The sequence below is a fragment of the Ursus maritimus genome (genome assembly GCF_017311325.1).
Source record: "Ursus maritimus isolate PB19 chromosome X unlocalized genomic scaffold, ASM1731132v1 scaffold_X1, whole genome shotgun sequence".
In the NCBI taxonomy this organism is placed as follows: domain Eukaryota; kingdom Metazoa; phylum Chordata; class Mammalia; order Carnivora; family Ursidae; genus Ursus; species Ursus maritimus.
In genome coordinates, this window is record NW_024423319.1 from 65,852,165 (window position 1) to 65,879,368 (window position 27,204).

The 27,204-nt window shown below is 38.8% G+C and overlaps 1 protein-coding gene across 2 annotated transcripts; it reads left to right on the plus strand.

Moving 5' to 3' along the window:
- The first annotated feature begins 253 nt into the window (after positions 1–253).
- RLIM (ring finger protein, LIM domain interacting) lies at positions 254–26,942 on the plus strand. Of its 2 annotated transcripts, XM_040630533.1 has the most exons (5): positions 254–464; positions 2,287–2,350; positions 16,980–17,172; positions 18,478–18,561; positions 19,866–26,942. In XM_040630533.1, exons 3-5 carry the CDS (start codon positions 17,004–17,006, stop codon positions 21,488–21,490), a joined length of 1,878 nt encoding a protein of 625 aa, XP_040486467.1. In that variant the 5' UTR covers positions 254–464; positions 2,287–2,350; positions 16,980–17,003; the 3' UTR covers positions 21,491–26,942. The 2 variants fall into 2 exon arrangements, with proteins under 2 accessions (XP_040486467.1, XP_040486462.1); XM_040630528.1 differs by lacking the exon at positions 2,287–2,350.
- The last annotated feature ends 262 nt before the right edge of the window (positions 26,943–27,204 follow it).

Consider the following 27,204-nt stretch of genomic DNA (forward strand, 5'->3'; position numbering starts at 1 on the left):
AGAGCTCAGGTTCCCACAGTTCTCAGAATGCGAATTTCTCGCCACAATTCAAAATGGCGGAGGAGGGTGGGGCCTGTCACATGGTGGGCGTCACAGCAGCTCTCCTTTTCCAGACCGCGGCCCGCCTTGCCGCGTCGTCGGCTGCCCTCTTCTTCCTCCCGCCGAGCCTTTTCGAGGAATCGCCTGGGATTGGCTAATAGGCTGGGAGTGGGGCTGCGGGGCCGGGACGCGGCATCATCACTTCCTGTTGTGGGCAGTCGTTTCCTGTCGCTGCTTGGTAACAATGGGGAAGATAATGGCTGCCTGAGCAACGTCTCCGAGCAGGCGCTGGGCTAGAGGCGGGTCTCAACCAGCGACTCATCGGAGGCGGGCTTGGGAGCAGCGGCAGGGGAGGCGCGCAGGAGCCTCGGCGGCGGCGGCGGCAGCGGCCGAACCGACAGAGTCGGACCCGACACTAAAACCGAGTAAGTGAAGCCTTGGGAAATCCTCTTGAGAAATGGATGGAGAGCGAGGGAAAGACGGCAGAGCTGCGGCTGCCGCGTTCCCTCAAAATGGCCTGAGTGTCGCGTTGTGGCGGACGCTCAGCACCGCCTCCGGACCCCAGGCGCTGATTGCTGCGGGGGGCTCCGTGGCGTAGTCGCCGCTGCCATTTTAGTTGGGTGTATAGTCACAGTCTCTTAAAGAAGGGGAAGGAGGTGGGTAGTACTTCCTTTCCGTGGCGGTGCGAGCTAAAGCCGGGGCCCTCCACAGCCTTAAGAATTTGGGGGAGGCGATTTTTGAGTGTTGGCCTGAGGCGTGAGAATCTTTGATCGGCTCGGGTTTTTCTCTTTGGTTCTCTGGAGGCTTCCCTCGCTTCCCCACCCCCCTATTATATGGCGGGCTTGGGTTTGGGAAAAGGGAGAAAAATCAGGCTGCTCTAAGTCAGATGCTGGGAACTCTTGGGCCTTTAGATTTCCCAGGATTTGCAAAACCCCATTTTGAGCCCTTCTGCTGGGCACTATCTATTAGGCGCCCCCTGGGGCCACGATGACATCTTCCCTGAGGATCTGGGGCAACTGTGGTTTACTCCCTTACTCGAATAACCTGGCATATCCTTTGCCAGATATCACTGCAAGGATCCCCCGAAAAGGCAGGGAAAAGCGGTTGCGTGTTTGTTGTTTTTCCCTGGGCAAGGGTGGGAATTGGGCCAAATGATTTTCAACTTAATTTCCGTTCAATCCGGCAACAACCCAACCCCTCCCCCCTCAAAAAGAAAAGCCTAAGGGTCTCGGCTTCTGCGGGCGGTACCTGCCACGTACGCCATAGCTTTAGTAACTAGTATTAACCGGTTGGGCTTCTGCTTCCTGAATACTCAGTCCCTTTTTCCCTTATGCTGATTAATTTCAAGATGGAGGAGACAGCCACGTTCCTTCCCTAGACAGTTTCCCCATACTTATTCCACAGGTTAGTCCGGGAATCTGAGGCCTAGCAATCTTGTTATTTAGGTCATTCTTTTCGTTTGGGGGCAAGAGGAAGCATTTATATCAGGTTGTCATCCACCATTTGCAAGGTCCCACAATAATTTTTTGGTGCAAATAGAGAGCCCGCATTTCCTGAATCAGAATTAACCGCAGTAGCTTTGGATGATTGAAGGGAGGAAGAAATAAGCGTACTACTAGTCGTTTCTACTACTAGAATCATTTATTTGATTCTTCGTGATTAAAGACAAAATTACTCATACCATCCTATCAGGTACATTATGTCCATCCTGGATGACTTGAGACCAGGCAGGCACAATTATAGCCCCCAAAAAATCAGTTTTCTAGATTATAAAAATAAAGTACCCAGAAAGACCAATCCAAATACTTTTTAAACTATGATTTTAGGAGACTGTTAACACTGAAAAATGTTTTGTTCTTTAGCCTAAATGTCCTGATGATCTTTAATACTTTAGTTCCTGCCATAGGCTATTATAACGTGCCAAATAAGTCCTTGAAAGTAACTATCAGAATCTGAAAATATTACTGGTCTGATAAGGAAAGGCCTATTTTAAGCAAGCTTATATTAAAAGGTAGATTGGCTCTCAGCCTTTAAAGGAAATATTATATCTAACACAAGATTACTGGTTTCCTCTGACCTCCATCTGCCCAAATATCCTAATAGTAATATTAAATTAGGTTGGGTTATGGGGTGTGTAACTTAAAATATATAGGATGGTTGTTTTTTTTTTTTTTTAGGATGTGTCTATTTCATAGAAAATGTGTATCTTATGAAAGAGGAAGAATAATGGATTCTTTTTTTTTCTAGAGCAGAGAGTGAAGAAAACTAAAATCCAGTTTATTGTATTACAATACTATGTCATAACAGTCAGGTAATTTATTTTTTGTTGCGTCTCCTGATGATTTTTTTTGTAGAATGCATGTTTAAAAATATTTATTCTGTTTTGCAGGCCCTGTAATTGGATGGGCTTATTTGATATGTGTTTGTTGGTGTTGGGCATTCTTCATGATGAGAATGGGTATTTTTTATTGGGAATTCAAAGGGCAGTGTGTCTGAATAGCTGGAACTCCACTAGTGTTTTATCTGTGAATTTTCCTCTTTTGAAATGTCTGAAGTTTACCAGTACCCGTATAGAACAGAAAGAACAAAATAGAAATTTGCTGCCTTAAATCATTATTGGGGTGGGATGGGTCTAAATAAATAGCGTTTAAATGTTCATTGCATAACTAAATGAAATATCAGTAGAATATCTTACAGGAATATAATCTTACATTATTTTGTGTGGTGTTCATTTTTTTCCTTCAAGATCCAGAAAGTCATAATTGATATATGATACTCTGATACTAACTGCTTTCATATCATCATTGTTAAGGTAACCACGTAATTTCTTGCCTTAGCCAGGATGCTTTTAAGAGCAAAAGGGACATTAACAATTATGCCTGGACAACAGGTGCAAACCTGGACTGCCCCAGGCAAACTGGGATGGAGTAAGTTAGCCTAAATTCATAACTAACTTGTATTGAATGCTTATGTGCTGTGTCCTGTGCTTCACTTGCATGACTTTGTAATCCTCACAGCAAAGCCTCATGAGGATATTAACTATCTTACAGAGTTAACTGAGACTCAAAAGAGGTTAAGCAATTTGTCCTCAATTAAATAGCTAATAAGTGGTAGAGCCCCCATTTTAACCCAGGTCTCTCTGATGCTGAAGTCACTAAACTTCTATGCCTCTAGACTTAATTGCTCTCTAATTAGATTGGAAATGGAAAGAAAATAAAGGTCGTAATGAAAAAAATCTATCAGGTATGTCATATCAAAAACTTTTGTTCCCACTTAAAGAGAATCTGGTTTATGACGCAGGTGAAACTTTTTTAGCAATTGCCCTCTTCCTTTTTTATGTTATGGCTTCTGTTTCAGCTATGACTGCTTGGGATATAATTTGATACACTTAATTTAAAATCAGAAATGGTTTTAAAAAATAGCTTAATGAAGTGATATCTAGAAATGTTAGGCTGATTGGATATATTCTTCCGCGTTAGTGAGCATGTTGTAAGGACTTAAATGATACGGTAGGTCAAATGGGACATCTGTATCTATGGAATTATAATGTGTATATTACTTTATACATAGCCCTAGTAGATTGCAAAATAAGCAGATCACTCACCAGCCTCCCGTGTGTTGATTTACTATAGAGCGGGTAACAAATTAGAAAGTGGAAAGTCCTCTCTCAAATCCAGACCAGTGAGGTGCTAGAATTTTGGGCCACTGCCTAGGACTTGTTTTTCTTTTGTAAGTCTACTTCCTTATCATCTCTATATAACAAAAAGATTTCCAAAACCTTATGGCCCATCGATTTCAAGTATCAGTTTACATAATCCCTTGACATTTTGATAACCAGTGTAAGAAAGTAATATTACTTCCGTGTCTATTTTTTCCTTCATTATTTTTCCCCACCCTTGAATATGGAAATTTCCCAGATAATCAAACCGTTCATTTTTTCCTGTCATCAATTGAGATTTTTTTAAAATATGAAAATCTTGGCAGTTTTGAATAATTCGGGAATATGTTTATGAACTTGTGATTTTGTTTCTGAAATACATAGTTGATCTTTTTGTTGTAGATTTTCTGACCCAAGACTTTAATTTTATTAGTCATAATAGTACCTACATATGTGTGAGACAAATATCTATAGACAGTTTGTGGTGTGTATGTAGATTTGTGGACCTTGTGCAATAATTTCATGACTACACATTGGGCTGCTGTTAGAACATTTGCATGGTGATGAACATGATACTTTGTGTGAGGGGAGGAGCTATTTGTGTTCAATGTTTTAAACTTTCTTTAGAATGAAAAATGGTCTCTTCCTCTTACTCTCCACTTAACTGTAGGGAAAAAGAAGTTAACTCTTAATTACAATTTTCATTTTTTTATCGACCAAAGTTCCCGTCAGTGTCAATTACACCTAAGGTGACCATATTAATTTATCCAAGCTGGAACGCTTTTGAAAGTGAAAGAGGGCCATATTAATAATTATTGTGGGGCAACAGGTGTGGATTGCTACTCTTCTGGACAAACTGGGGACATATGGTCACTTTTGTCATCATTTGTATGTGGGAACACTGGTTCGGGAAGCACAGTTGTCAGCGTGTTTGGTTCTGTAACACAAAATTGTTTTCCTCAAATAACAAGTCATTTGTGTAGATGGTATTTTCTTTTTTGGTCAAGGGATTTTAATTTTAAAAATTTTCTTCACTTATTAAAAAGTTAATTTTTGATGGAAAGCTCATGTTCTTAAATTAAGATAGTACCTTACCAATTAACACCAAAATTTCTGGTGATCAGTGATTTTACATTAATAACTTTTTTTATAAACACATGAACACTGGGTTTTTGAGTCATTTTTTGACTTCTTGGGAATAATGAGAAAGCACAATTGAGTTTGTGTGGATAAGACCAAATTCTAATTTAGTAACATAGTTCAATAATAAAAAGAACATGAAATGGGTAATCGAAGATTAAATTTACTGTCTAAAGTACTTGAGTGAATAGAAATGTCATCATCATGGTTTCCTTTTTTAACTAGTTCCCTGAACTGGCAGCGTTTGGTTTGATCTCTGTCCTCTGATTTGTTGACGTTCTTACTAATAGTCTTTCGATTTAACTGTGTTAGAGGATTGTAATAGAACTGTTCGTGAGCTGGGAGTCGGTAGACTTCCTGCCAAGAGATTAGACACATGAGGGACATGTCTGAATCCTTTTTTTTCCTGCTCTCCTTTTCAAGTGGTAATGATAGAAGAATATAAACGGGCCTACAGTAACACTGCCATGCAGATAATATTTTATAATTTTGCAGTGCTATCATAGTATCAACAGTGGTGGAGGTCTTGGTAGCATCCTCTGACAGGCCAATATTGGAAATAATCAGCAAATTGTGTGGGTGGTGACAGGTATCATGCAATAGGTAAAGCGGTGAAACATCAACCCTGTCCTGTTTTTTAGAGAGGGATGCTTTATATTTGTTTTGAAAAAGGTAAGGTATCACAAAAGGGAGATAGAAGTGCATAAGTGAAATGGTGGTGAGAAAAGCACAGCTTTTTAAGCTTACATCCTAGTTATTCATGTTGTTTCTTTAGCTTTATTTTTGACTTACTACCGTAATGTGACCTGGGTTGTATTTTATTCATAGTCACAGATTCATAGAACTGGAAGGTACCTTATGGATGGTTTTAATCCAGTGCTCTTAATATTGATGAAGATCCTGAGGCACAAGAGGTTAAGTAAATTGACCAAATTTACATAGTTGGTTAATGTTACAGCCAAGACTAGAACCCAGTATCTCCTATTTTTTCCTTTTCACAGAACTAAATTCCACCCTTTTACTGATAGGATTAAAAAAAGCTATTTGGTTGTTAATCATCTTTTATTTGTCTGTTAAAAATGCTGTAAAATTTTAATTAAACATTTTGTACAGGAAGCATTCTCAACACTTTTGGTGACTACATACACAATGGTACTTTATATCCTGACCTCAAATTCAGTGGTTCTTTGTGATTTGACTTTTTTAAAACTGCATGAGGTATTTTTCATTTTGGCAGTGGTAATATTGAACTATTTTCTTTATTAACAAGGATTGTATATCATCAGTTTTCATTTATTCTCTGAGGTTCTTCATAAAGCTCTGTTGCAAACAGAATGGTGGTGGTTCTTTTTCAGTATGACACATTTTCATGTTGATACTATGATTTTTTTTTAATTGGCATGTTCTACTTTAGAACACTATTGAGTTTGGAGCTTATATGAACACAAAAGATGAAAATGCTCAAGATACTTTGGTAGTTAGTTGATACTCGGTTACCTTGATTCCTCCCTCCCACTATACCTTTTTGTTTTTAAGAAGAGGTTATTTATTCCAGACGTAATAGACGTGGCTTATTTTTAAATTGATATTCACACAGACTTTTGAATTTCAGAATTTAGTTTTGTAAAGTCTTTTGTTTAACAGTGTATTTTGGTGCCTTAAGTTTCCTTCATGGGGTAGTCTGAAGCAGTATGTCTGTTGAATATAATATGTGTGTACTTAGCACCAGGTCTCCTGACCCATTAGTGCTGAACGGTATGTGTTTTTTTTTTAATATTTTATTTATTGATTTGTCAGAGAGCACAAGCAGGGGAAGCAGCAGGCAGAGGGAGAAGCAGACTCCCCGCTGAGCATGAGCCTAGTGAGGGACTGGATCCCAGGACCCTGGGATCATAACCTGAGCTGAAGGCAGACGCTTAACCGGCTGAGCCACCCAGGCATCCCCTGAATGATATGTTTTAAGTGACTTTTCACCCTAATACAACAAAATTACATTTTTTAAAGTTTGGAGTAATGGATGAAGAGAATTAATGAAATACTTTTAACAGTGGTCAGAAACATAGTAAGCTGCATAATTTATATATGATAACGACTGTAGAAGAAATGGAGATCACTAATAATGCTTTACAATTTTCAAGGTGAATAATGTCTGTTTTAAATTCCCTGATTACAGACAGAATAAGCCTCAGATTTGGTTTTCTTGCTGGCTTGTCCTCCCGGAGTTGAATTTACCTGACACAGTCACACATTCGTTGCCCCAAAAGAGTAGTTTTTGGTTTTTGTTTTCTTTTTTAAAAGATTTTATTTATTTATTCGACAGAGATAGAGACAGCCAGCGAGAGAGGGAACACAAGCAGGGGGAGTGGGAGAGGAAGAAGCAGGCTCATAGTGGAGGAGCCTGATGTGGGGCTCGATCCCATAACGCCGGGATCACGCCCTGAGCTGAAGGCAGATGCCCAGCCGCTGTGCCACCCAGGCGCTCCCCAAACGAGTAGTTTTTGAAATGACTGGGCAAAATTTCTAATTTGGCTGCTCGTTTCCAGGAATGGATTTGGATATATTGGCACACAGTACTCTGAAAGAAATAAGGTTAATAAAATATGCTATTTTTTGTTTTTAAAGCAAAAATACTAAAACCTGACTTATTTAAAAATAAGTCCTGCTTGGTTCATACTGCTTACAAAAGGTGTTTTGTTGTTTTGGAAGTTTTCATACCCAGAGTGAACATGGTATAAAAAGCTCATAGTGAGGTTGAATACTTTAGACATGCCTATTGGGATTGAAGGAATGTGTTTTAAAGTATATAGTTTTGGGATATTATTGGGAGGCAGTTGTTCATTTGTGAAAAGTTGACCGGAGGAATTAGGAGACCTGGATTTAATTACTGGCTCTTTCCACTTTCTAGCCACATGGCCTTTGGTAAATCACTTTCTCTTTCTATACTTCTGTTAGGTGTAAAATAGAGGTGATTATTCCTACTTCACAGGATTGTTGTGAGGATTAAATGAAATATAAGTGGAAGGGCTGTGTAAATATATGGTGGTGGTTATTGTTTATAACTAGGGAGAGACTTATGTGATTTGACAATTACATTTGTTCTCTTAAACTGTTTCATTGGTAAGCTTTTCATAGAAATGTTTAAGTTTAAAAGTGTCTGATGCTGATCATATACTTAATCCAAAATTTCTGACTTAAGCACATGAGTATTATGACTAAGATAACTAAGTAGATTTAAGATTCTCTCTTTTATGATGATAGAAGGAGCCCAGGAATGTGGGAGGATTCTTCTTTCCTTTTACTAGTTAAACTGGAAATGTATTGCAATGTCCACCACTGAGTATAATCTAGAGACCCATTTTGGTAACATAATTCTTTATTAAAATTTGACACCAGAATGGAGAGAGCTCTGTATTTGATCATTTGAATTATGGTGTCCCGGCATCTTTGGCATGCTTTAGCCATTAAAATGTTCATTTTCACTCACCAGTGGTGATATTACATCGACCAGGGGCTGAACTTGTGATTTAGATTTACTATATTTTTTCATTTTGTGCCACTTAGATAATAAGACCAAGTTCCCGGGGGGGGGGGTGCAGGAGGTTGTCTGTGTATAAGATTATTTTCCAAGGCGTTTGAGGGCATTGCTTACATTCAGGATTTCCTTTTTTCCCCAAAATGTAATTACTTCTAGTCCAGGGGGGCTCTGCAGGTGTTACAGCCATAACTCACCCCTTAAATGTCCCCAACGGGTAGAGGTGTCTTGTCAGTGCTGAAATCTTTTGACCCCCGTTCCCAGCCTAGGCGAAATGCAGAGTAAGGCAGAAAGGAGGCAAGTGTAGGGGAGCAAATCGGATTTTTCTCTCCCTGTCCCCTAATAACTATAAAAAACAAACTGCTTTTTTGATGGAAACCTATACCTTAGCAAAAACATTGTGTGTTCTGTTTAATGAAGGCTTGCTGGTCTGGTTGCAGTTTTGAAATAAAATATAAGTGTGTTGCAGAGATGTCGTGTAGGGAAATTATTTTCCTTGATTTTCTCTGGTATATGTATGAGAGGGGGAAAGGAGAGCAAGATGTGATTATGGAAGTAATAGTAACTGGGCAATCATGTGTTGCTTTGTGAGTGTGTCTCGTTGTTAAAATGTTGAATTTAAAGATAAAATTAGGGGCACCTGGGTGGCACAGCGGTTAAGCGTCTGCCTTCGGCTCAGGGCGTGATCCTGGCGTTATGGGATCGGGCCCCACATCAGGCTCCTCCGCTATGAGCCTGCTTCTTCCTCTCCCACTCCCCCTGCTTGTGTTCCCTCTCTCGCTGGCTGTCTCTATCTCTGTCAAATAAATAAATAAAATCTTTAAAAAAAAAAAAAAAGATAAAATTAAACCAAGATAAAAATTCTTCTTGCATGGAATCAACTAACCTCTAAGCTCACCAGTCAAGAGCTATTTAGGATTCAACAGTCCCTAAAATCACAGCATCATTAGGGTTTTGAATAGAGGTATAGTGTTTTATCTCTACTTAACATGTAGGAAATGATAGAAATTCTAAAAGGTCAAGAATGAATCTTGAAGATTGGTGAGCATAGGAAAGAATCATCTACTCCATGTGTATTTGTAGAGTATCCAACATTTATTTTATTTTTGAAGAACATAAAGAGGATGTAGAAGTCGTGGGTTTATAGAGTGTGAGCAATATATTGGGAACACCTTGAAATTCTTCTCATATGTGCGATTTCTCTACCTTACAATTTTTTTCAAATTGCACTGTCCAGTGGGGTAGCCACTAAGCACCTCTGGCTACCTGACACTTGAAATGTCACTGGTGTAACTGTGGAATTGAACTTTTAATTTTCTTTAATTTTGACTAAGTTAAATAAAAACTGATGTAGTGTATATTTTCTCACTAAACACAACTTTGTTGTTTTGATAGGGCTACATTTTACTTTAACCATTGAAAATTTAATATCCAACTTGAGATGTGCCATGAATATAAAATGCCGTATTTCAGACTTGGTGTATTTAAACAAAAAAGAATGTAAAACAGCTCTCTAATTTTTTATATTGCTAACAAGATGAAATGATACCTCGGTTATATTGGGTAAATAAGATTAATATTATTTCAAAAATATAAAAGACCCCATAAGGCACAGAGTGCCACTCTTGGTGGCACAAACACTGTGTGAAGAGATGGGTGAAAAAATCGCTAGCTGAGCTAGTAGTAGCTTCTTAGGAGGTAAGAGTTCATTGAACCTTAAAGGGTGAGTGAAATGGGGAGAGACTTAAGACGGGGCTGAGGGAACAGGGTTGGTAGAAGTGTGAAGGTAGTAAAGTACAAGGTGTGTTGGAGGGCAGGGATGGAACAACTTATGTGGATTGGTCTTGTCAAAGTGTTACAACAAAATTGTGTGGCTGGAATATGTAGCTTAGTAGGACCCTAGGCCTAGAATAGAAAACCAAGAGACTTCCCCACCCTTACTGACATTTTAGTCCAAACAGTCTTTTGAAGTCAGTCTGTTCAAACTCCTACCTAATAAGGAATCTCCTCTTAATATCCAGCCTGTGCTTGAATATTTCCAGAGAATGGGTAGTCTGCTTGCTTCAAGAGGCTGGTGGCATCTCCACTTTTGGACAGTTTAATTGTTACACCATTAGATTAAATGAATTATCCGCTTCCATATTTCTTCAGCTAGTGGCCCTAATTTGATACCGTGGTTCTGCTGTCTTTCATGCTATAACTCTAAATATTTGACATTGGTAATCATGCCCATTTTTAGTCTTGTCTTCATGCTAGACATCCCCAGGTAGTTCAGCATTTCCTTTATGGTGTTCCCTGGCTTATCATCTTGGTCACTCTAGATCTGAACAACAGGTTGCAGCGGGTCTGTTAACTACTTTTATTTGAACACTGTGGTCTCTGAAAGCAATATGGGACTCTGTTAGGTTCCTTAGCCAGGTCAAACAGGCTTTTTATTGAGCTTTTGTTAACAAAAACCTTCATGAGTCTTCATGTGAACTGCTTTTGTCACATGAGTAGGTTTTCCCCCTACTCTGTACTCTTAATGTGGGTTATTTTAGCTTGCTAATCCTTCATAAAGTGTTCAGGATAGCACATTTACCATCGTTTCTGTTGATTTTAGCTCATCCTCACAATCCACTGAGAATTCAGAATATTATTTATCATATGCATACATCTTCATTACTAATTCCCAGCTTTGAATTGCTTAGATTTGGCTAGCATGTCTTTGACATGGTTCTTTTTCGAATGCTAAAGACAGGACTCTCTGCAGGTTAACACTGCTCTATAACCTTTGAGGGTGGTATTTGACAGCTGTGAATCTGGTAAACTGTATTATCTTCCAGCTCTTGGCTACTCAAACTGTGATTCTAGGATCAGCAGCCCTTGGAGGCTTATTTAAAATTCACGTTCTCAGGCCCCATCCCAGATCTATGGAATCAGAATCTGCATTTTAACAAGATTTCCAGTTGATTTGTTTGTGTGCTGAAGTTAGAGAAGCGCTGATCTAGCCTCCATTTCTCTGTGACGCCCAGGATGTAAAATCTCCTCACGCTGTACAGAAATCAAGCCAGACTAGTCAGCAGTGTTAGCCTCACGTGTCCCTATCAAAGAGGTTCTCAGCCCTAACTGCACAATAGAATTACCCGTGGAATTTTTAAAAAATATTGCTGTCTGGCCAACCCCAGAGAAGGTTTTCCAGGTGATTCTAATGTGCAAGCCAAGGTTGAGAACAATCCCTTTGTCAACCAAATGAGGTTCATTTGGCAGTGAACCCCACTTCTGGTGAATACATTTTCTTCTACATGTTTGCAATGTATCTGATAGTCTATTGTAGAATTTCCCCCTAGGTTTATTGTCAGATTTTGCTGTGCTACAATTTATAGACTTCGCTTTATTTGAAGATGCAGTTTCTAAAATCTAGTATTTTTAGCATCTCTCCTGTTCTCTGTGATTTCTCAGAGATTATCATTAGAGCGTTTGCAGTTTGGGGTCTTGATTCTCTCTTTGAGAAGTTTGTTTTTCCAACTGTTTCCAGTTGGAAGGTGATTCTCCTCGTTGAATAAAATAGAAACAAAACAGAAGTTGAGTGCCTCCACTTTTCATCTTCTGTTAAGATACCAGGTCCCCCAACCACTAAGTACAAGACCCCTTTCTTGTTTCAGATTATGTTTTCTTTATTTCCCTCTTTTTATTATTTTATGTTTTTCAAAGTCATTTTTAAAGTCTCCCATATTTTTGCAAGTTTCTGTTCCATGTGGGCTTTAACTTCCCTGACTCTGTTCTTAAGACTTTGTGCCATTCTTGAAACAGTACTTGGTTTGTGAGTTTTCTGTTATCTTTGGTTCACATCCTTCAAATGTCAGAACTTATCAGACATTTTTGTCTTCTTTGAAGGTTTGTGTTTTGAAAGCCTTTCAACCCTACGGAGTTGTACTTTTTTATAAATTATTTTTGGGGCACCTGGGTGGCTCAGTTGGTTAAGGACCGCGACATGATTTCGGCTCAGGTCATGATCTCAGGGTAGTGAGATTGAGCCCTGCATCAGGCTCTCTGCATGGAGCCTGCTTAAGATTCTTTCTCTCCCTCTCCCCTCCACATGCTCGCTCGCTCTCTAAAAAAATTATAAATTATTTTTATTATTATTTTTTAAAGATTTTATTTATTTATTTGACAGAGATAGAGACAGCCAGAGAGGGAGGGAACACAAGCAGGGGGAGTGGGAGAGGAAGAAGCAGGCTCCCAGCGGAGGAGCCTGATGTGGGGCTCGATCCCATAACACCGGGATCACGCCCTGAGCCGAAGGCAGATGCTTAACCGCTGTGCCACCCAGGCGCCCCTATAAATTATTTTTAGAACTATTTACTGATCCTTCACAAGTGGACTTTGTCCTAACTTTCATGTTGTTAACTTTGAAAGTATTAAGAACACTAGTGAATGTTACTGGTGGTTTTATTTGGTTTGAAGAATTATGGCTGAAGTTTCTTTCTCCTTTGTGCTTTCCTGTATTGTCTTAAGTTAGCTGCTTACTGTTCACAGTACCAAATTGTATTCCTTAGCTACATGTGGAAAAATTTGGCTTCCTTCTGTTTTTTTTTTTTTTCATTGCCTGGCCTATATAACTTTAAGCTGTTGATTTCCAGTCTTCTTAAAGTTTCAAGTTATAAAAACCAGACAGGTAGAGAAGCATCTTTGTTTTTTTTTTTTTCCTTCACTGTCTGAAAGAGGGTTTGTTTTTATTTTTCCCTTTAGTATTGAATTGTGAACATCCAGATACTTTATGTGTTGTGTGTGGGATTAAATCTTATTACCAGTATAGATTACCTCTTCCACAAATCAAATTTTCATATTTTTGTGGACTTAACTTTTTTTTTTTTTCAGTGTGGACTTAAGATCAGTCTGGGGTTGGAAGGAAAAGAACTAGAGGATGAAAGTTTTTGTTTGGAGTCTTATTTTAGATTGCTTACTACTTGTTTATCATTGGAGTGGTTAATTGAGAGTAATAGAAAAGCCAGGTAGTGATTTGTTCTTTTGCTTTGCTGATCAAAAAGCAAAATTGAGCATATTTCATAGTTATTTAGATATAAAAAGAAGCCCAAATTTCTGCAAAGTTTTTCTTGATAAAACTCAAAATGTGATAATAATAATGGATTAGTGTTTTTGTAATGTAGTTGTAATAATGAGAAGAATGGCTTTCTTTTACTTCTTTTTTGGAGGGATAACGTTTTGCTTAATCGGGGCTAAACATATTCCTCATCAATATTATTTGCAGATGTTCATCTAGTATTACTGACTTGAAATGAGATTTTCCATATTTCATTTTTGATAATGTCTTTTCACACACACAGGTACAAGAAAACCTTGGAGGTATTGCAGGTTCAATTCCAGACTAACATAAAAAGCAAATATTGCAGCAAAACAAGTCAAATGAATTTTTTGGTTTCCCAGTGCATATAAAAGTCATGTTTACACTATACTTATAGTAGTCCATTAAGTGTGCAATAGCATTATGCCTAAAAAACAACGCGTAGCTTAATTTAAAAATGCTTTATTGGGGCGCCTGGGTGGCATAGCGGTTAAGCGCCTGCCTTCGGCTCAGGGCGTGATCCCGGCGTTATGGGATCGAGCCCCACATCAGGCTCCTCCGCTATGAGCCTGCTTCTTCCTCTCCCACTCCCCCTGCTTGTGTTCCCTCTCTAGCTGGCTGTCTCTATCTCTGTCAAATAAATAAATAAAATCTTTAAAAAAAATGCTTTATTGCTAAAAAGTGCTAACTGTCATCTGAACTTTCAGTGAGTCGTAATCTTTGCTGGTAGAGATTCTTTCCTCGATGTTGGCTGCAGCTTCTGTGGCTTCACCTTGCACTTTTATGTTGTGGAGATGACTTCTTTCCTTAAACCTCATGAACCAACCTTCAGACTTTTCTTGTGCAGCCTCCTTACCTCTCTCAGCCTTCATAGAATTGAAGAGAGTTATGGTGTTGCTCTGGATGAGGCTTTGGCGTAAGGGAATGTTGGAGCTGGCTTGATTGTCTATCCAGACGACTAAAACTTTCTCCATATCAGCAATAAGGCTGTTGAACTTATCATTCCTGTATTCACTGGCGTGAATTTTAATTTCGATTTCCTTCAAGAACTTTTCCTTTGCATCCACAATTTGGCTGTTTGGCACAAGAGGCCTAGCTTTTGGCTTTTGACGTGGCTTCCTCACTAAGCTTAATCATTTCTAGCTTTTGTTAAAGTGAGAGATGTGTGACTTTTCCTTCCATTTGTGCACTTAGAGGCCATTGTAAGTTTATTAATTGGCCTAATTTCAATATTGCGTCTCAGGGAATAGGGAAGTGCAAGAAAAGGGGGAGAGAGGGGGGAAACAGGTGGTCAGGGGGGCAGTTGAAACACACACATTTATCTTAAAGTTTGCCGTCCTGGATTGGTCTGGTTCATGGCACCCCAGAACAATTCTGACATCAAAGATCACTGATCACTGTAACAAATATACTAATGATGAAAAGTTTGAAATACTGCAAGAATTACCAAACTGTGAGGCAGAAATAGGAAGTGAGCTAATGCTGCTAGAAAAATAGCACCAGTAGACGTGCTCCACGCAGCGTTGTCACAAACCTTTCAGTTTATTAAAAAGCACAGTAGCTGCGAAGTGCAACAAAGCACGGTATGCCTGTATTGCTGTCTAATCAGTCCACAAGCATAAATTAATGAAGCGTATTTATCCCTTAGAGAAGGCATTTATAGAATTGGTTTGATATTTACCTTTTAGCAGATCATTACACGGCAGAGTTATCACCTTGAGTTGAAGGTCAGGTGGAAGCTCCTCATATGGACAGTTCGATGGATTTTGAAGTCAGGACATTGTCTTTGTACTTGCAGTGAGGTCCAAAAAATGCTTATGGAACGGTAACTTGTGCTTAGAAAATAAATCTGCTACAAATGTGTGTGGGAGCAGAGCTCTCGTTTCTTTGATAGCGTTAAGTGCACGAAGCAGCTTGCTTGACGTTGTGATTCCAGTGTTGATGCTGAAATGGTTTTACTGCAGTGTAAGTTTTGCATGTAGGCGCTGTTCACAAGTCGTAGGGCAAGTTAGGATGTTCAGCTTCTTTTTCTGACAAAAATTCCGAGAACTGGTGATGTTTAAGTCCACAGTAATGAAGTTCGCCGTTAACACTCTCGGGTCAGCAATATGATAGATTCAGATAGTTTCTGCAGACTACCTGCTGCTGAATGACATAAGGAATACCCATAGACTTGAAACACTTGACATTTTCACAGGCTTCAGAAATGTGTCCAACTTGTCTTTTGCTGCCCTACACATGTATATACCACCATTTCAGTTGTCACACATCTTAGCAGATTCCACTTCAAACTGTGCTTAGTGTTTTCTCAACTTGCTGGAAATACCACCTGTAGCTGCTCCATGCAGACTGTTCATAGAGGCTACTTCTGTAGTTACTTCAAACTTCTCGAGTCATCAACACTTGACTCTTTGAATAAACAACTGAATAGTATCAATTACATTTGTCGACTCATCAAGGCCCAAGAAAAACCACTCAAAATCATTTGCTGTCCCGTTTTTCAATTGATTATGACCTGTCCCAATAGCCTTGAATTTTTGAGCAACTGTTCTCACCATAAAGCTAATAATCTTAAACAACTTTCTCTGGACACATTTCTTTAGCTTCTGCAGTCAAGCACAGTTGAATTAACTCACCATCAATAATACAGCTTTGCTTGCTTAGCTGACAAGCCACTTGGAAACTTACTGTGGTTGAAGCCTTGTTTTTTATTCTTATGAGGAAATATTTTGTGATGAGATTTTTTTTTCAAGTTTTCCAGTTTTAGGGACTATAGCTTTATCTGTGAATTGGGAATATGGTGATGAATGCTTGCTCTGACAGAATGAATGTGTATTTTCTTTTTAGCACAGTTAAGTAGTGCCATTGCATAATAAATTCAGTCTTTTCCATCTCGCAACAAAATAATCCATACTCTACTATGCCTTTGAGGGTGACATTCAAAGTGCACTTTTACTTCATTTGACAGGAGAACGCTCTGGTAATTTCTTAAAATGTCATGGTATGGTGATATGCATGGCACTTGAAATGCTGTCACGTTGCGTCACTGCAGTTTATAAGGCACAGATCATCACCAGTGCAAAGCGGCGAGAGGGCCACATTTGGGCTCTCACGTCTACTTGGTCTGCCGTTGGAGCACAACAGCAGCCACAGACAATATGTAAGTGAAGGTGTATGACTGTATTCCAATAAAACTTGGTGAACACTGAGATTTGAATTTCATGTACTTCTCATACATCACAAAACATTATCTCCCTTTTGTAAAAACAGTCTTAGAAGTGTAAAAATCATTCTTCGATCTCACGGAAAAAAAATAGGCACCAGGGCTGATTCTGGCCCATGGGCCATAGTTTGCTAATTCCTGACCTACTTTTTTCCTAATATAACAGGGCTTTTTCAGGAATTTTTCTTTTACAAAATGTTATTCCTGTGAGGTCTTAAAATTCACATCTTGACCTGCATTCTGGATTTTCACGTGATTAAAAGTGTTCTACAGAACACATGCTAACTTTTGTTTTCAAGATTGATCTCCTTTCTCCTTTTAGATAATTTTCCACTTGTTCATCAAGATGGAAAGCTCAGATTCTAACGATAAAGGCAGTGGTGATCAGTCTGCAGCACAGCGCAGAAGTCAGATGGACCGATTGGATCGGGAAGAAGCTTTCTATCAATTTGTAAATAACCTGAGTGAAGAAGATTATAGACTTATGAGGGATAACAATTTGCTAGGCACCCCAGGTATGCGATGTATAAAGATTTATATATGTAAATTGCTGGTCTTTTTTTTTTAACTGGTTTTAAAAATCTGTGTCTTCAGCTGTTATGAAGTGCGATTTTAATACAAGGGATACAGAATGACATTTATTGCTGTACTTATTGCCTGGTTCTGTTCACTCCTATTTGGAATTATCCTATATCATATCTTTTAGTTATGATTTATATTGTGAATTTATAGCAAGCTGAATTGAAAAAGTGGAACTGAACAATATTTTTGTTTTTAGTTAGTTTTATTTACTAGAGATAAATCTAAGTGGGGAAGAGCTAATGAGAATAGTAGTTCCTAGGACAGACTTCTTTTTTTTCTTCTTCTTCTTCTTCTTTCTTTTTTTTTTTTTTTTTTGTCATCTCTGATTCCCAGATTATGTTCCAGTCGTAGTCCTCCAAAGCTGTCCTTGGGTAAAATTGTCACTTCAGAACGTTACACTTTGTTATTCTCTTTTGCCCAGTTACGTCCCATTTGATCCTAATTAAAATTCATTATCTCTGGTGCTCCTCATTTCTATTTAATTCTAACCTTTGTGTTATTGTTTGAATTTTAAAAGTTAAGGTGTTAGTTAGCATGACTCCTAGGAGAGGAAGTACATTTTGAGCCAACAGTACCAGACTTGAATCAGAATGCCTCAGTTGGTAATCTGGCGCTGCCGTTTATTAATACAGCAGTCTCTCACTTAGTCTCAGTTTCCTTGTTTTAAAATGCAGATGATAGGGCGCCTGGGTAGCACAGTCGTTAAGCATCTGCCTTCGGCTCAGGGCGTGATCCCGGCGTTCCGGGATCGAGTCCCACATTGGGCTCCTCCGCTGGGAACCTGCTCTGTCACATAAATAAATAAAATCTTTAAAAAAATAAAATGCAGATTATAGGGGCGCCTGGGTGGCACAGCGGTTAAGCGTCTGCCTTCGGCTCAGGGCTTGATCCCGGCGTTATGGGATCGAGCCCCACATCAGGCTCCTCCGCTATGAGCCTGCTTCTTCCTCTCCCACTCCCCTTGCTTGTGTTCCCTCTCTCGCTGCCTGTCTCTATCTCTGTCAAATAAATAAGTAAAATCTTTAAAAAAAAATAAAATGCAGATAATATCTACCTCCCAGAGTTACAGTTCGAAAGAATGAGAAATCGAATGCAAAAGCATTTAGTAAATGGAAAGAAACTTGCATAAATTGTACTGTCATGCCCCCAAAGAAGTAAATTTTATCCAGGTTCCTACTCCTTGGTTTTCATCTCTGTTTTTATTTGTAATTTGGCATGCATTTCTAAACTATTTTCAGGTGAAAGTACTGAGGAAGAATTGCTGAGAAGACTACAACAAATTAAAGAGGGCCCACCACCACAAAACTCAGATGAAAACAGAGGTATATTTTGCTTTGGGGGGTGGGTAGAGGATGATACAGATACGGAACTCCAGGAAAGGTCAGCCAGAGATTATCCAGAAACAGCACGGATTAATTTAGTGCTAAGGATCTGTTAACAAAAAGAGAACTGGCATTTTCTTGGTATTTGGTGAGAATGTCAACATGTTTTTTTTTTTTCTGCTTCACCTTCGGGTTTGTAATAATTGAGACATAGTGAGAAATGGCCTATTTAAATGTGCTGGGTGTTTTTTTTTTTTCTTGATTGTGCACCTCTGTTGAAATTTCCTTCCACCTGCTGAATTATTTCTTCCTTATAAACATGTGCATTCTCCACCAGCAGAAAGAAATGCTGTATTCCCTAACCTGGTGGCTCTCAATGGGTTATATCCCAACCCTACCCCCACCCAGGGGACATTGGCAATGTCTGGAGACATTTTTGGTTGTTGTCACAGCTGGGGGTTTGCTACTAGGATCTAGTGGGTGGAGGCCAGGGATGCTGCCAAATATCCTGACATCCTAAAATTCCTAACAGCGCAGCCCCCGCAAAACAAAGAATTATGTGGCTCAAAATGGCAGTAGTGCCCCTGTTGAGAAACCCTGCTTTTAGTTTTAAGTAGGACTGTAGGGAATTTGACTGTCTAACAGAAGAGGCTATGACAACAGTTTGGTTCTTGAGCATGCCGTTATATGTACTGTGCAAGGTTCAGACTATGCATTTTGGGTCTGGTCTCCAATTTCATGTTAATGTAAAAATCTTGGTAATATGAAGAAGTGTTGAAATACTTTTGAACCAGTAAACCCTGTTTATATTTTTGCAATTTTAAAAGTCCTATATTATCAAAGGCACTTAAGTCAAGATCCTAGAGGAAATGTAGACTAATGAAAATGTGACACAAATGCAACTTGAACAAAAATACTAGCCCTGTGCCCTAACTGGCATTTACCTTGTTGGATTCATTTTTTTTTTTTTTTGACAGTGGACTGAAAAAATGTCTCCTGACAGTCCACAGTGGTATCCTAGGCTCTGTATATGATGAAGTTCTGAAAATAGACTTCCTCCAGATTCCCTTGAAAAAATCTCTAAATTTCTCTAGGGTCAGCTTGCTCTTTCAAAACGAAATTGAAACATTTCTGCCTTTACTTGCAAATCTATGCAGTATAGTTCACGAAAATCTGTAAATGTGAAATCTGTTCAGAATCTTTGTTTTTTTTTTCCTAACACAGTTTCAGAGCACTATTTATTACATGATTGTCCTAATTTTAGTAGTTCCTTTTTCTCCTCTTCCCTCCCTTTTTTAAAACAGGTGGAGACTCTTCAGATGATGTGTCTAATGGTGACTCTATAATAGACTGGCTTAACTCTGTCAGACAAACTGGAAATACAACAAGAAGTGGGCAAAGAGGAAACCAATCTTGGAGAGCAGTGAGCCGGACTAATCCAAACAGTGGTGATTTCAGATTCAGTTTAGAGATCAATGTTAACCGTAATAATGGGAGCCAAAATCCAGAGAATGAAAATGAGCCATCTGCAAGGCGTTCCGGTGGAGAAAATACAGACCACAACAGCCAAAGGCAAGTGGAAAATCCACGATCTGAATCAACATCTGCAAGGCCATCCAGATCAGAACGAAATTCAACTGAAGCATCAACGGGAGAAGTCGCACCTACCAGAGGTCAGAGAAGGGCAAGAAGCAGGAGCCCAGACCATCGGAGAACCCGAGCGAGAGCTGAAAGAAGTAGGTCACCTCTGCATCCAATGAGTGAAATTCCACGAAGATCTCATCATAGTATCTCATCTCAGACTTTTGAGCATCCTTTGGTAAATGAGACTGAGGGAAGTTCTAGAACCCGGCACCACGTGACATTGAGACAGCAAATAAGTGGACCTGATCTGCTAAGTAGAGGTCTTTTTGCAGCTTCTGGAACGAGAAATGCCTCACAAGGAGCAGGTTCTTCAGACACAACCAGCAGTGGTGAATCTACAGGATCAGGACAGAGACCTCCAACCATAGTCCTTGATCTTCAAGTAAGAAGAGTTCGTCCTGGAGAATACCGGCAGAGAGATAGCATAGCTAGTAGAACTCGCTCAAGGTCTCAGACGCCAAACAATACTGTCACTTATGAAAGTGAACGAGGAGGTTTTAGGCGTACGTTTTCACGTTCCGAACGGGCAGGTGTGAGAACCTATGTCAGTACCATCAGAATTCCGATTCGTAGAATCTTAAATACTGGTTTAAGTGAGACTACATCTGTTGCGATTCAGACCATGTTGAGGCAGATAATGACAGGTTTTGGTGAGTTAAGCTACTTTATGTACAGTGATAGCGATTCCGAGCCTAGTGGCTCAGTCTCAAGCCGAAATGTGGAAAGGGCAGAGTCACGGAATGGAAGAGGGGGTTCTGGTGGTAGTAGCAGTTCTGGTTCCAGTTCGAGTTCCAGTTCGAGTTCCAGTTCGAGCTCCAGTTCTAGTTCCAGCTCCAGTCCTAGTTCCAGTTCCAGTGGTGAAAGTTCAGAGACTAGCTCAGAGGTGTTTGAAGGCAGTAATGAAGGAAGCTCATCATCAGGCTCATCAGGTGCCAGGCGAGAGGGTCGACACAGGGCCCCAGTAACATTTGATGAAAGTGGCTCTTTGCCCTTCCTTAGTCTGGCTCAGTTTTTCCTCTTAAATGAGGATGATGATGACCAACCTAGAGGACTCACCAAAGAACAGATTGACAACTTGGCAATGAGAAGTTTTGGTGAAAACGATGCATTAAAAACCTGTAGTGTTTGCATTACAGAATATACAGAAGGCAACAAACTTCGTAAACTACCTTGTTCCCATGAGTACCATGTCCACTGCATCGATCGCTGGTTATCTGAGAATTCTACTTGTCCTATTTGTCGCAGAGCAGTCTTAGCTTCTGGTAACAGAGAAAGCGTTGTGTAATTAAGTTCTGAACTCTCAGCTATGTAGCTGGTATAGTGATGGGCAAACAGGAATCACTTGCTTTATGCCCACTTTTTGAGTGGTGCTTAAATGTAAAGTAGCAACCTGAATTGAGTCATTGCTTTCTGAGTGAATCATTGTCCTTTTTCCAATTTCTGTTCCAGAATAAAAGGAAATATTTAAAAAGCAATGTTTTAGGACATAAAAATCTGATTTCAGTACCAGTAATTGGTATTACTGATGATTTGTCATATACACTTATCAGTTTCGCCTTTGTTATCTTAAGAGATCTGCCTTAGCAATGGCTCTTTATCCGTTTCACGTTGATCTTTAACGTTTCCCACGCCATAGGAGAGAGGGGCAAAGGAAATTCCCAGTTTAGACTAAGTTACAGTACATGTTTCCTAAGTGATTGCTTAAAGCTATACCATTCCCAGTTATTAGTTGGCACAAATTCAGCTACATGCTGAATATCATTTGTTCACCTTTCAGATGAGGTGATATTGGACGTCAGTGTAAATAACACTAAGGTTAGGATCTTCTAAGTGTAAAACTGTCTCCTAAGCCCATCACTGTGGCACACTGTAGAGTGAGCTTATAGTTTAATTGAGATATTTATCTTGTGGAAATATTAAAAAAAAAAAAGCCTATGCTTGTGTAAGTGAAAAAATCACATTCATTTGTTTAAAAATGTAAAGCTATTTTGTAGAGGCTCAGTACTTTTCCAATGCACTGTTGTATTAATGCATTAAAAATTGTAAAGTACCATGCTTAGAAATGAAAAAAACTGCTTTTTGTGAGCCAACGTAGTAAAAAAAAAACACAAAAAACAAAAAACACACCAAACAAAGTACAAAGCTGCTTTTGTAAGTGTGTAGATGTCAAGAGCAGAACATATCTAGTATTTAATGTATGTGAACAGCTACTGTGACATGCAAAGGAAAGGACAGAGTGCAGAATTGAACTACATTGAAGATACCAATGGAAACTTGGTATTTTAACTTGGATTTAGGCAGGAGATGAAAGACGGGAGGAGTAAAGAAAACTGCTCTGAAGAATTTAAACTTTTTATGAAGACAGTAATCATACAGACGTGAACTGGTTTCATATGGTGAGGTCCTTGACACAGTATTCTGCTTGAGCTGATGAAGTAGATTAACAGATTTGGTAGAGATTTGGTTAAAAAACAAAAACAAACCACTACCACCTAGCATAAGTTACATTGATGTTTTCCCAAGTCTGCTCCTCAGAAAAGGAAAAAAAGAAGGTGGAGGAAAGAGACTATAAACCACTTTTAGCATAAGAATTGAAGTTGGTACAGATGTGTGTACTAATAGGAAGGTCTCCAGTTTGCATTGTGTTCGAGATTTGTCGTGTAAGGTACCAGTGCACACTTGTTAATATTTCCTTACTGTCTAACACAGACCTGACCTCTCACATTTAAAGGCCAATTGAGGAATTAAGGAATGTTTATCCTTTGTTGAAAGTGAATCATGTTGGGTCGTTTGAGATTCGAATTTTAATTGTGCTGCCCATGTGTGAAGATGAGGCTGCTGACTCACAGTCTATGGGACATGCATTTTGTGTTGTTTCCTTAGTAATGAGATTAGGTTTGTGAAGAACCCCAGTACTCTTGCTGAATTTCGCTTTTGAGGCCAGTTGGGGTTAGGATTAGTCTGACTGTGGAGGACTTGTTTATCTGGGAGAAGCTAGTGGGCCCAGAGAGGAATTGAACACATCCTTGGTCTTTAAAGTGAAAACTACCCGTGCCTAGTCAGATACTCTCCAAAATAAACAGGTCTGCTTCAGGAATTATCTGGCTACCTTAACTGTTATCAGCTTAGCTGTAAAGGTTATTTCAAAGCTCATTCTTTCCTATTTTCCTCTGGCTTTCACTCCTACCTAAGTATCAAGGAAATTAACTTGTAAATATGGTAGTTGTTTACTAAGGATATGTACTGCTCTTGCAAGGAAATAATGTCCAAACAAAGCTTCACTTATTTTTTTTAATATAAGCAGATTTCACTGTTTATGGCGCTTATGTAATACATTTTATCTTTTTAAAAAATTGTCCATGTAAAAGTCAGGATTCCTTTATATTCGTGAGCCTCCTTGTCTCCTTTCCTAAGGTTGTAATCTGCGATTTTCAGATCTGCGGGGTAGTCCTGAGTGGCTAAAAACCCATTTTCCTCTTGGTATAAAACGTCCCATTGTAAGGGTGTTCATTTTAAATAGTTTAAAAACAACTGCAGCACATTCTAAGCATAAAAGGAAGTTATGGACAACAGGTACCTCCCTAACCTCCCAAGATGTATTACTCATTTGTGAAGTATTAAAGTAAGAGGTAACTCATGCAGAATGCTGGTTATGAATGTAGATATTGAAGCTATTCATAAACACTGGAAATAGAATTTTAAGTTTTTAGCCTTCAATAGGGTGCACATATTGGACATGTGCATGTGGACACCTTTTTCAATAGCACTCATTGATTTCCATTGGATTGTGTAGAATGGTTACAAATATTTTAGTGGAATTTGCTACTTAATTTTTTTTTGCAAGGTCCATGACTATACTTATTAGTGTTGTGGACATCGAAGACAAGGTCATTCGTAGGTGTCAGATGTACAATGGAGAGCAAGAGTCTTTTTTCCCACCAGCATCCAAAACACCTATTCTCTTGAGGGAGCATTTTCTTGCAAAAGACTTTACATTTCATTTTGTATCTTTGCACTTTTACTTTATTACAGAAAGGTTCTGTCTTGAAGACCTAGTTTGAACTTCATGCAGTTATAGGAACAAGAAAAAACAATGTTGGGAAATTACATTGTTCACAGCATAGGGAAAAATACTAAAAACTGAGTTTCCTTGAGTATTTCAGATATTTTTAAAAATTCACTTACTGGTATGAAGCATTTGAGGTGTTATGTTGTTTAACTCCGAGCAGCTGACAAGGTTGAGATTTATTAATACTAAAAATAAAATTGAGCAAGTTAGGTTTCAAGTGTGCAGACTTTATCCATAACAACACTAGAAGATGAGCCATGTTGTTAATTCGGAATATTTGCTCTAAAAAAGAACACGTTAGTTATACCTCAGTGGTGTTAATGGTTAATGGAGGTGGTGATTGAGAGAAGTGTTCGCATTAGTGTTGGGAGTGTAGGAAATTATCATTTGTACAGTTAACAAAGTTTAGTACCAGGATTTTATATGTGTGGTGTGTGTGTGTCTGTGTGCGTGCGTGCACGCGTGCACACACACACGCGCGCATGCACACACACAGACACACACATAATCTCTAAAAACATGATCGTTGACTTTATCCAAACTTTAAGATTAGGAAACTGCTTAGCTATAAGTGTTACCTCAAGTAATTTTTTCCCCCTTGGGAAAACATGTCTTTTCTGTGCCAAGTGTTCTCTCCTAGTGTCAGTGTCTCAGATTGTATTTATGAAGGGTTTTCACTTAATATACTTTTTTTTATTTAGCCACCTGCTTCCCAAATGTCCATGACTTGAAATGGGTCAAGCGTCAGTCATGACTTTCAGTCAGTTCCTAAAATACCCATGTGATAGGGAGGTAAATGCCTCTTAAAAGGCCATTTTTACAGCTTGCTAGAATACAGTGGCACCTTGTGGTGGTTGTTGATACTTTTCTTTGAAAAATGGAGGATAGTCCCCTCCGCCCCCTTTTATTCTCCTTTGTTCTTTCGTGAACACAAAATATTGGTGATCTGCCTTGAGTTTTTAAGTTTTACCTTACTGGCTTCCCTATCAAATGTATTATCAATATTAAGTATGTAGAAGCCACGTTTGCAGGGCACTTTTATTCTTTTCTTCTTATAAGACTGTGCTGATTGCTACTTTCTAAAGTATTCTGTACCTTAGTGATGCAAGAGATTGATAAGGCACATGAAAGTGTCAGGCATTTTTTTTCCCTTAAGTATAGTATAATTTTTCAGTATGTTTAATATTCAGTAACAGTGTTGTAATTCATGGAGTTAACTAGTAAATTATGTGCTTTTGGAAAACATTTGAAAATGTAAATCAACAAAAATAATATGCTTCATTTGGAAAGTTAAAAGTGCAAGGTCCGAGGAACGAGTATTTCACTTTTTTTGAAATTGGATTTTTAGTAAGCAACTAAGAAACAGCTATGAGTTAAGTACTTGCCCTGTAAAAGTTTTAACATTTCGAAATTGAGTTCTTAACTGGAACATTTCTAAAATACTATAATATTCCCAAAAGGTGAGTGATCTCACTTGATTTAATAACTCCACTTTGTATTTAAACTACAGCACAGAATAGAGCTGTTATTGAAGTGTTGGAACTCTCAAGGGGAAACAGCAGTTTGTATCAGTTTTATGATTATTTTCATGTCTCTATAGGTGTTTTCATTCAAATTTGAAGGAAATGAATGCTCTCCAACACTCTCAAATACAATTACAGTGAGATACTTGGTTTTGATTAGGATTTGTTTACTAAAGACCCACAAGCTGCTTTATAGTCACCTGGATTGAATGATAACCTTAAATACATGCAACGAAAGTGAACCCCACCATACCACTGTGCCTCGTTATTTCAGGGTTCCTCTCAGTTCCTCATCTTGCAGATTTATTCCAGTACCAAGGTATGGTTGAACCAGCTGCCCAGCCTTAACTCTATTTAGTGCCCCTCTGCTAACATTTCTTTTAACTGATTGATTTGTATGTGTTTTAACTGTCCGATGTTTGGATTTTACCTCTTGTTAGCTCCATTTGTCCCTGGTGCTGCTTTTAAAGATATAGGGCCATGTGATCAGGTAACAAGTTGAGTAGGTACGCAGTTGGCCTGGTTATGTATCTGTGCCTGTTTTATCTTCTCCCAGGAAGAGCTGCTTTGGTATAGATGTTTACTTGGATTCATATATAAAGAACTGGGCAGCAATCTTAGAAAGCTTTCTGAAGCCAAAAGAACCTGAAGGGATTTGGAGGGGGGATAGTAACAAAAGCTGCCTTTATGTCTTTGAACATGAAGCACATAAATGTATGTTCTGTAAAGACTAAAGTGATTGTTATACCAGGGCTTCCTGACGTCTGGGAGAGACTTTCAAAAAAGCAGAAAGGAGCACAAAGTGAAGTGAATTTGGTCGGCTTGCTTTATCTGGTTTCTCATTTTCTTTCAATTTAAATCTGAACATAACACCCTTCTCCAATATCTATCCAGAAGACTCCTGGTTGGGAAGCCCTGTATTAAATTTTGAGAATGTACCCAGTTTCCTTTTTTTTTTTTTTGTACAGTGCTTTATACCTGCTAAAAATTAACTTGTTTAATGCAGAACAAGACCTTGAAAGGTCAGTCATATTAAAGCTGGTTTGATTATTAATAGTTATCTTTTAGGAAGAAGCTTTTTCCCTATGTAAGATGTCATACTGCAGATTTAAAATATAGACTATCAATAAAATGCATGAAGTGATCATTTGTGCTTGATCATCTCTCGGGTTTTTCTTTAAAAGGGAATCTGATCTGATAAAGGTTCTGTTGCCTCCAACCGATGTCAAATAGACTTGATTTTTAGAATCAAGTGGAATTCTAGTGCAACCTTCATTTTGATTTCCTCACAGCTGTGAGTTTGAGCAGACCCTGGTTTATGGGATATAACCTCCATCTTATGTGGTGTAGTTTAATGGCTTAGTCTTCGAGTGGTAAAATAAAAGATTAAGGTATATTCCAATGCAA

Excerpts from the sequence above, each read along its gene's own strand:
- RLIM (XM_040630533.1), top strand. The coding sequence starts at position 17,004 with ATGGAAAGCTCAGATTCTAACGATAAAGGCAGTGGTGATCAGTCTGCA. Across the intron at positions 17,173-18,477 it reads CAATTTGCTAGGCACCCCAG|GTGAAAGTACTGAGGAAGAA; the intron begins GTATGCGATGTA and ends AACTATTTTCAG. Across the intron at positions 18,562-19,865 it reads AAACTCAGATGAAAACAGAG|GTGGAGACTCTTCAGATGAT; the intron begins GTATATTTTGCT and ends TTTTTAAAACAG.